General features: G+C 43.5%; 3 protein-coding genes across 4 annotated transcripts in view; 2 read left to right on the forward strand and 1 right to left on the reverse strand.

Annotated features, from left to right (window-relative positions):
• Nucleotides 1-20, forward strand: part of zgc:113425 (uncharacterized protein LOC541425 homolog) — a 4231-nt gene extending 4211 nt beyond the window's left edge. The window contains exon 6 of the mRNA XM_034883300.1: nucleotides 1-20. This exon is cut by the window's left edge and continues 111 nt beyond it. Within this exon, the coding sequence (XP_034739191.1) occupies nucleotides 1-5 (5 nt within the window). The 3' untranslated portion in view covers nucleotides 6-20.
• rab33ba (RAB33B, member RAS oncogene family a) overlaps nucleotides 1-4054 on the reverse strand; it is a 19626-nt gene extending 15572 nt beyond the window's left edge. Inside the window, exons 1-2 of one of the 2 annotated variants that reach the window (XR_004658199.1) lie at nucleotides 3519-4054; nucleotides 1603-2394 (exon numbers count right to left, since the gene is read on the reverse strand). Coding sequence is in view for 1 of the 2 variants with exons in the window: in XM_034883295.1 (XP_034739186.1) it covers nucleotides 1894-2394; nucleotides 3519-3725 (708 nt within the window). In the remaining variant the exon portion in view is untranslated. Of the gene's footprint in view, nucleotides 1-904; nucleotides 2395-3518 lie in introns of those variants that run through there. The other variant, XM_034883295.1, reaches the window with a different exon arrangement.
• Nucleotides 4055-5850: 1796 nt separating this feature from the next.
• Nucleotides 5851-10000, forward strand: part of hspa9 (heat shock protein 9) — an 11908-nt gene continuing 7758 nt past the window's right edge. The window contains exons 1-6 of the mRNA XM_034883261.1: nucleotides 5851-6217; nucleotides 6811-6872; nucleotides 7117-7204; nucleotides 7946-8127; nucleotides 9496-9620; nucleotides 9710-9783. Coding sequence (XP_034739152.1) covers nucleotides 6131-6217; nucleotides 6811-6872; nucleotides 7117-7204; nucleotides 7946-8127; nucleotides 9496-9620; nucleotides 9710-9783 — 618 coding nt within the window. The 5' untranslated portion in view covers nucleotides 5851-6130. The remainder of the gene's footprint in view (nucleotides 6218-6810; nucleotides 6873-7116; nucleotides 7205-7945; nucleotides 8128-9495; nucleotides 9621-9709; nucleotides 9784-10000) is intronic.

Here is a 10000-nt window from a genome sequence, read left to right on the forward strand (position 1 = left end):
ATTAGATTTCCCTACAGTTGTGCCTACACATTTCATTTTCGGATAGAGGGAGGAAAGGAAGATAGAGCTAGTCTGTTGGTTGTTTTCTTTCCTCTTTGGCCAAACATTTGTGGCGCCAAACTCCTTTTGCCAAAGTTGAGTACCTGAACTCACTGTGTATGACATGCCTCACTGCCTGTGTGAAATTTTGAAATGTGTGTTCTCAATATATAAATTCAAGACATTTTATGTGTATTTAATAAATAAAAGCTGACCACAGTTTGAAATGTTCAGGATACTTTATTACAAACCAGTAGTCTAACCTCAACCCAGTAATTGGGTTCTTAGTCACTGTGAAGGCATAGCATTTTTCTTTTTGGGCAATGAGAGAGTATTATGTGCTCATGGCTGAAGTGAAGTTGAGGCAAAAGAAGTCTTTGTGTGTTTGTGTGGGTGTGGGGGGGGGGGGGGGGGGGGGGGGGGGGGGGGGGGGGGGGTGTATTGGTAACAAAGGACACTTGAAGAAAGCAGCAACCAAATGTAAGCCAAACAACCAGTCACGATGAGTAGTAATGCAGAGCGTGAGCAGCGGAGGAGCGGCGAGCTGTGCACGGTAACGCCACCAGCTCAGGGCTCTAACAGTGACGTGTTCAATACTGAACCACAAGCTTCCACACAGGAGAAGCTGGGGATGAAGGCAGCAGCCTTGATGTACCTGCAGAGCAGCACACTACAGAAGAAGGGCCTTTCCCTCTCCGATGGGCGGGCTGACTCCACACTGGCACCAGTTAGTCCCATTCTGCAGTGCACAACAACCAGTAGATAAAGATAATAAAGATAAAACGTTACCGATCCGGAGCCTTGCCCACGGTTACCCTGACTCCGGGAGGATAACCAAATCACTAATGATGTGATTATTTTTTTAATGGCACGCAGTGCTACCACTCGCAGCAATGTAAAAGATTACTTTAGCACTATTTTTAAAGCACTACTTTAGAACAGCACGTTATTTCTTTCAATATCTTTCCAGAGCATTCCTCAGTAAGTTAAGTCACTAGTTAGTCTGGAGCCCCTGCAAGAGAGAGAAGTAACAGAGTTGTGTGATACAACAAAGAGTGGGAGGAGGGATGAAGCTCCCAGCTGCCCCCACACTGAACACATCAAAAACCGAGCGCTCGAGTATTCCCTTAAACTTTTGGGTAAACCTGGATGGGATTACTGTGGCGTATTAGGGTTGTTGTTCAATAATCCCTCTTTTCCCTGAGTTGGCTCAGCATGTGCTGCCAACACAACATTGACATGAAGAATCACGGTTTTTGATCGGTGAATTTAAAGACATAAGTATGGTCAAGACTAATCCGCAGCTGATTGTGATAACACATTCAGCAGAGTGATAGTTTATAAATATTTGAAATAATGCCTTTGCAAATACATTTTTAAAGAAGGAAATGCATTCACAACTACACGTGTCTTGATGAGAAACACTGCAGGTCACCTTTTAGTGAGATGGCTGAATAAAAACCAAATAAATTGTATTAAAATGTCTTCTGTTAATATATCATCATAGCAAAGTAAAGCTGTTTTGGAAAGACATTTCTATAACAAATCATGTATTAATGCCACGTTAAAGCTCAGCGGTGCAGGCCCCAGACATAAATTAAGATTGAAGGTGGACTGATTTTGAATCAGATTGTTGGCCTCTTGTTCAGGATCCTTTCCATGAACCAATGACTGATTTGGGCTTTCAGAAACATCAATTGTACTGTAAATACCACTTTAACACATTTAAAGTCATATATGAAGTTAAGCACAGGCTTTGGAAAGCGCTTCATCTGCATGTTTGTGCTGATTGTGAAGCCATTCAGCCGATCCTCCGCTCTTTCCCCTTTTCATTCTCCGGGGTCCTGTGCAGCCTCAGCAGCTGCTGCAGCCCCAGCTCCTGGCCCCGTCTCCCCCATCATCCCTCCCCCTGCTCAGGTGGACGGTACCCTCCGATCCCCCGGGCGGCTGGCTTAATACCAGAGGCTTCTGAGACTTCAGCTTGTGGGCCACCGTCATAAAAATAGCCTCGACGTGGTCACTGTTTCCTCCGTCACAGCTTCCGTCTCCCTGGCTGTTTGGGTTCTTTGCCGACGTCTCAAACAGGGGCATGGAGTGGGAGTCGGCAAACTGCTGCGCCACGTCTGTGCACACTTGGACCGAGTCTTGAAGGTCGCACTTGTTTCCGACGAGGATCCTGGGTACCTCTGTGCCCAGAGCGTGCTGCTTGCATTCCTCAATCCAGGCCGGCAGGCTGCGGAAGCTGGACGCGTTGGTCACATCGTAGACAAAGACCACGGCATGCACGTTGCGGTAGTAGTGCTGCACCATGGACTTCCTGAAGCGCTCCTGACCCGCAGTGTCCCACAGCTGGATCTGCAGGGGGGGGGGACACCCAAAAAAACAATCAATTCCTTTTAAAAACAAGTAGCAATGGGCTGTGTGTATCACAGCACATTCAGGGGGTTGGGTCTTTAGTTTTTTTTATTACATGGGATTTAAAACATATCTAGGAGAACTATGGAAACTTCCCACCAAACCCCATTCAAGTGTGTATTAGTGAATGTGGCTCATCTTCTTAACTTCTTTTGTCCTACATGTGCTTTGGATGAACCCCAGATGTGCTGCTTTCAATGAAAGGTTTAGTTGTCTTTACCTCATTTAAATCGTTCAGGTTACTCATCACGGGGATTACTGTACAGCGTGTGAAATGGTTTAATGGGATCGCCATGGTGTTGGAAGAGTTTCTATAAAGTCAACAACCCTGATGATGTCATTAGGGTTCTCTCAGATTGAACTAATGTGTATGTACAGGAGCGAATATTGATTTCAAAAATATTTTATTGGTGTGAGTATTTGGCGACAGGGGAAGGCCAGGTCGCCTATTATGTGCTAATTTAACGTGTATTCTATTTTATTTTGTCAATAGCCCCCCATAAAAACTACATCTAATTGTGCCATCCTGAATTAGGGTTATGGTTTAGGGTTATAATAGGCCCTACAGACTGGAGCACCCTGGGATTTAGAGGCAAATATCTCTATAACAACCTCATCCTTTCTGATGCTGACTTTGGACGGTGCCCCTCTAACAGTTGGCTGCTCAAAACAAAGGGAATATTTACTATTTAAAGGGGTCCTCTAAAACGGAGCAGTGGTCAGTGAACCGGCAGCACTTGTCACTCCCTCATTGCCCTTGAGCAAGGCACTTACCTCTCAACTGCTCAGTGGCCCACAAAGTAGTACCTCGCCTTGATTTAAGACGTTAATAGGTGAATCAGTCCTGCTCTCCCTGTGATATATTTTCACTTCAATTTTAATTACAGTATCAAATCATAACGAGTTATTCCAAGACAATATAGAAGGATTATATAAGACAGTGAGTAACTGTCTGCAGTGCACACCTTGATTTGAGATGTTAATCTGATATATCTAAATCTTGAGTTACATATACATATTATAATGAATATTGTAGCCCTGAGCAGAATTGCTGCAGTACACACCTTGATTTTCTCGCCGTCGATCTCGACCAGCCTCTCCCGGAAATCCACCCCGATGGTGGCCTCGGTCTTCTCGGGGAACCTCCCGGCACAGAAGCGGTAGGTGAGGCAGGTCTTCCCGACCCCCGAGTCCCCGATCACGATGATTTTAAAGATGCGAGTCCTCGGCGGCGGAAGCGTCGAGCTCGGCAGAGAACCGCTCTCCGCCATATCACACCAACAAGCTGCCGGCTGTCGTTAGCAGTCCGCAGGGTAGCCTTCAGCAGCGGCTCCCACCGGCGACAGTCCGTCCACCTCCCGGTACCGCTCCCGGTACTACTCCCCGGTACTACCGCTGCTCCTGGTACTCTGCTTCCGGTAGGCCTACCGCTGCTGGGTCACAGGTGAAGCATCCCTTCACATAGGGTCAATATACATCCTGTGTAGTTTTCCTAAAAACACTCCCAGTCCTCCTCAGCTGTGAAGCCACGTACTTGTTGTCCAAGCCCTTGTGTTCTCGCGAGATACATATGTGCAGCATTCACTGTCCCGTGGGAATTAATGTATAGTCGAGCTTCATATCATCACACTGTGAGCGTTAATTGAATAGGCTACATCCACGACTTAAAGTGGTGTTGTATTGGTCGCAATGCTGCAATAGTAATCCGCTTCTTTATTGTCAGCAACATCCTCTGTAGTTTCCATAGACTGTAAAAAATATAGACAAGCCTACTGTGTTTCTCGTGTTAGGCTGTGAGGAGTTCAATAAACTACACAAAGACAGGAAATATGAACTATCATTACAAATAAAGTCATTTGTGGGCACCTTTCTTGCTCTTACATCTCATTTCATTCTTGAGTCAGTCACCAATTTCTGCATCTGTGAATGAAGACATATTTTAATAACATTATACATAAACTGATTATGACAGAAAAACATGTCATTGTGGGATTTGAAAGCATTTTTTACACTTTAAGGACAATCTGCCCTGTTGCTCTTAAAGACACATTTTATTTCTTGAGGTGCCCATCTGGAATGGATCCCGAAGATTTTAGTTGGACGTTGAGAGTGTCTGGCTGTGAGCTGTTGACCATGTGATCCTCAGGGTTACAGGGTCCAGGCTTGCTCCGTCACAGCCCCTCGGCCTTGGGACGGCCTAACCCCAGAACATAAGGTTTGCAGAGTCACTGATCTTTCTAAAACCATTTGTTATAGAACTGCTTTCATGTGATATCTCTTATTGCTTTTTATTTTTATTTATTTAATTTTACTTATTGTTTTTATTGCTTTTAACCCTTTTATTTGCATGTGTGAATTTGTCATGTTTTTAATTTGTAATGTTTTTTTTTATTATTTGACTCCTCCCCAGTATGTTTTGCACCCTTTGTCTTCTTGTGGCCTGTTTTTAAAGGAGCTATATAAATTAAGTTAAAATTATTAATTAGTCAGGTCTTGTATCAGTTGCTATAGAGATCAGTGTATTTGTACAGGGAGGTTTTCATGCTTGATGTAAGCAGATGTCACAGACTGGCTTCACTCCTGCCACCCAGTGGTTCATAGGACTCTCTAAATAATGACTTCTAATCTCAACAATTAGGATGGGTTGACTTCTTATGAATGAAATGTGTGTTTCTCAAATTTTCTCAATGGACAGCTTTTCCATTGTGAGGTTTAGCCCTTCTCCTTTGTGTGTGATACTAAGGATAGGATCTTTGGGCATTGGACCGTTGATTAGATTACACAAGAAAGACCTTAGCTGTGGGAAGTTGTTATAGAAGTCTTACACTATTTTGTGACATGTGGTGGTGCAAATACAAGGAAATAACTGCTACAAATGCATACGTGTTGACTGTGACGATGGCCTCTGAAATATGTCCTAAAGAAAACTCTTCTGATCACCTTGATCTCCTTCTCCTCTTTCAATTAAGGAGGTCTCACGACACTGTGTGGATAGGCCCCAGTTTATAACTGTAAGCCACTTAAAGCCGCTCTAGGATTTTTTTTCTGGATATGAAATAGAATGTATAATTATTAATATTAAAGGTCTATTACATGAACTTAGTTTTCGTAAGGTATCAGCCTCCCTGATGCAACACACGTGACCCCTGTTACATCATGACCTTCACATCATGCCCACGGCATGCGGCTGCCCTCTTCTGTTCCTGATTACAAAAAAAGATAAAGGCAACAAAGAAGTGTTTAGTATGTACATGAGGCACTTTCAATATCTAATAGTTGTCATATTCTTAATCACATGCGTGCTTTCATTTAATAAACAGCTCTATAATGTGCAATTAACCGTTAAAAAACATTCAGGCCGTACGCACGCAGCCCAATGTGGGGTCCTTCAGCGCTGCCTGGTGCAACATGTGTTGGATAATTCTGGAAGAAGCTCTACAATTCGCTTCTATTCAGTCCGACGACAAGTAGCCGCAGCTCGGCCTGGACCCACCGCCTGAAGACCGGACCCACCGCATCTCAGCCCTGTTGTTCACACAGCTGCCCGACAGTAACCCTAGCTAGCTTTATTCATACCACAACAACTTTTTATTAATAAACTTAACTAGCCTGCTGTTGCTAGTTAGCCCGCTGTTAGCTTTCCCTTAGCCTGTTTGCTGTTAGCCGACTTGTCAAAATGTTGGGTGTCGCTAGAAGCGTTTCCAGAACTCTAACTCCGACACGGGCCTGTGTCACCGGGGACGTGTCCTCCATGCTGAAAAAGGTGAGTTACAAACTTAACTCGTGTACATTATTGTAACAATGTCCATCATACAGTAGTTATAGAGGCAGCCGGCTAGCTTGTCGTGCTACCCGTGTTACCACCGTCCACTCCTTGTTCACATTGACAGTGACACAATGTGTTCAGGTAACGTCAACTAAATTTGACGTGTTACCTGTCGCTTGTCTGGTTAAACTGCACACCACGTGGCGTTTAGAGATGTAATGTATTTATAGAACAGATTGACGAAATCACAAGAATGATGTGATTATTTAGTAGCTCCCTGTGACCTTCATGAGGACATGCTGCAGCATTATAATGCCTCCCAATTCGTTGTATTGACTTAACTTCACGTTACTGATCCTCTCACTGGTTCTCAACATTAGTCCTTTTACGGTACAGGAGCTAATGTGTGTGCAGTGCATCACCAACTGACTTAAATATGTATTGGTCATTTACTCTGAAAAAGCTCTTTGTTTGAAATATGAATTCTTGGCATAAAATCACAGGAGGTAAAAGTGAGCTGTCGTGTTGCCTGAGCTCATTGTTCTCAGACATTTGGAAACTTTTGTAACTGTTGTCTGGTTTGTGCACAGGCATGCTGGAGCAGCGGCTTCCAGCCAGATGCTCTCAGAGCTCTGTCCAGGAGGGAGTATGCGTAAGTATCCACACTACACCCAGGTTATCCCAACTGTCCTGTAGAAATTGACAATGGACAGGTAGTAGTAGTAGTAGTAGTAGTAGTAGTAGTATGCTGATGACTTACATCAGCATAAGCCATGTCAAAGATCCAAAAAAATAACTTAGTTTCTCACTAATATCCTGTGCACCAAGTTGACTGTTGGAACATTCTATTCAAACTTGTATGATGCAATAATATTGATGATGATAACTGTGTATAGGTCGGAGGCCATCAAGGGCTCAGTCATTGGCATTGACCTGGGAACTACTAACTCATGTGTCGCAGTCATGGAGGGGAAACAGGCCAAGGTAAGGATGAGCAGACACCTAACAGCATGTCCACGTGGGAGCTTTTCATCCTCATATGCTAAGATAGAAAGCAGAATGTCCTGGGGCCAGTATACTCATCAGGAGCTCCAGTTTCAGACCCTCTTCTCTCTCTCTGCTCCTGACTCACTACAGTCATGGATTCCCCCTTGAGTTTGTGCTCCACCTGTTTGTTCCGGTTGGTTGGTCCGTCAGTAAAGTTGACCTAAACGTCCTTTTCTTGTAACTGAATTGTAGAACCTACATTTTTTTGTATTAGAAAATTGGATTTTGTGGCAAGTTTGCATGTTTGGAGAATGTTAGTCCAAATAAGTCATACTTGTTCTGACATGATCTTAATCTTTACTCATTAAGGACATTCTCATATAGGGTTACTAGTTTTCAGTTTAGTTGAATGGAAAACAGATTTGTTTGTGAAACATGGTGATTTATTGATTAATTTAAAGCAACATTATAAATTATTATTGTGGTTTAGGGTCCCCTGCCATTTTAAAGTGTAATTCACGTCTACACCGCTGTCTTGTGTACCAAGCTTTTGTCAGCCACTCTAAGCCAAAGCTGCTATCTTAGCAGGGTCAATGGTGGACTCTGCAATGGTGCTCAGTGGGCCAGGCCTGGCAGCATGCCTAACAAAGACAAGAAATGAGACAGCCAAGTAGTGCATCAGTCAGGGTCCAAGAACGGGCAGAAGTTTGAATTAAAGTATTTGTCTTTGCCTCTCAGGTGTTGGAGAATGCAGAAGGAGCCAGGACAACTCCTTCAGTCATCGCCTTCACAGCAGATGGGGAGCGTCTTGTGGGCATGCCCGCCAAACGCCAGTCTGTCACCAACCCTCAGAACACACTGTTTGCCACGAAGAGGCTAATTGGACGCCGCTTTGACGACCCCGAGGTCCAGAAAGATTTGTGAGTGCATCCTTTGGCTCTGTTTAAATAATTCTGCTTTAATGAATGTACTTATGTCAATATAAGTAATGGATGGTAATTAATCTCAACACCTGCTTTTTTTTGTAGCCTTGAGGATCCTCTCATGGCCTAGATGTTTTCTTATTTTAGTGTTTTCTAGATAACTAAAAACAGAAGAAACGCAGTGTTTCCCGCAGAGTTTGATTCCTTCAGGTGGTAGCTGGGTGGGGGGTGCACTCACAGAAAGAGGTGCTGACTTTGTGTATTATTTGTACTGCAAATATTTTTATACAACATTCTAAAGGTAACAATTAAAGCACAACCGTATCCTTTTCCCAAGGGGCATGTTTTGCTCTTCAATTTAAAAATGTAGGAGTGACTTACATAAGGGAACTGCTATTCCTGTTGTAGCTAATTTGTAAAATAATACAATAGTGTTATGAATACAAAAAAATTATGAAGTTTTTTGAAATATTTATAAATAAATTGTCCGTTGTGTAGAGTAACAGACTGCCCATACAGTTCGGCATGCATGTGAACCGCATATTGTTGCAAATGTAACCATCCTTGTGTGGAATACAGTTTAACGGCTGCTGTTATGTGAACGGGCCTCAGCAGAGAGGCAGAGCGAGACAACGTCTGCAGCATATTCAGGGAGTCAGGTCAATGCCGCTAAAGCACTCACAACTTTTACTTTCATGCGTAGGCTACTCCCAAATGGCTTGTATCAGGTGTTATAAGGGACTATACCGAAACACGCTACATACAAAATATTTTCTATTTTTACAGATCATAAAACTGCCTCAATTTAACACTGATAGACGGCAGTGCGGCCTGCCGGGCAGACGGTACTCTTGAGTTTTGGCAGCCAAAGTGCTCTATGTCCGTCAGCAGCAGTTTCTCACTCCGCCGCCGGTCCCCGGAGCAGTATGGCCACCTGGACGGTACCATACAGTCTGACTATGAAAATCAGACTTTTTGGCACCTGTGATATTTCTCTGCCACTGGCTAAAACCTCTTTAAGGGCCGTCAAAACTTTCTCTATGCAGTATAAACTCTGCATAAATATTTGTAATAACTTCATAATACTAACCATTGAACTCTGGATTGACACTAGCCGTCTTCTCTTCGGGGGGAAAAGATCAAAGTCTTCTTCTGTGTGTTAATTAGCAGATCGCAAACCAACTTTAAGGCCCATACCGCCACTTACATTACTCTGTCTGTGCGTGCTGATTGTGTGGTTGGCACAAATATATTAATATATGGGAAACACTGTAACGTTGGAGATTTTAGACAAACTGAACAAGTGAACTGAACTGAACTGATCAGACCAAGTTAAATTACTTTCTTTTTGTTTTCCATTAACAGGAAGAATGTCCCCTTCAAGATTGTGCGTGCATCTAACGGAGATGCTTGGCTGGAGGCTCATGGGAAATTGTACTCCCCCAGCCAGGCTGGAGCCTTTGTCCTGATGAAGATGAAGGAGACTGCAGGTATGACTGAACCAGCACTGCAGGGAAATTTACTTTCACATCTCATATGTATGCATTAGATTGGTAATGACTTGGTATTTGTCTTGCAGAGAACTATCTGGGAACCAAAGTGAAGAACGCTGTGGTCACTGTACCGGCCTACTTCAACGACTCTCAGAGACAGGTGCGCGCACATACAGGCACGCACGTATGCCTCATGCCCCCTATGGGCCAATGTTTAGTCTGTCTGATTGAAGTACACTAAACTAACTATTACATGATTGGGTTGGGAATCTCTGGCACCTCACGATTCAATTCTGATTCAGAGGCCAACGATTCGATTCTAAACAGATTATCAATGCAACAATTTTTTATGTATGTACATTTCCATGCATTTAAAA

The sequence above is a fragment of the Etheostoma cragini genome, chromosome 10 (assembly GCF_013103735.1).
Source record: "Etheostoma cragini isolate CJK2018 chromosome 10, CSU_Ecrag_1.0, whole genome shotgun sequence".
Taxonomy (NCBI): Eukaryota; Metazoa; Chordata; class Actinopteri; order Perciformes; family Percidae; genus Etheostoma; species Etheostoma cragini.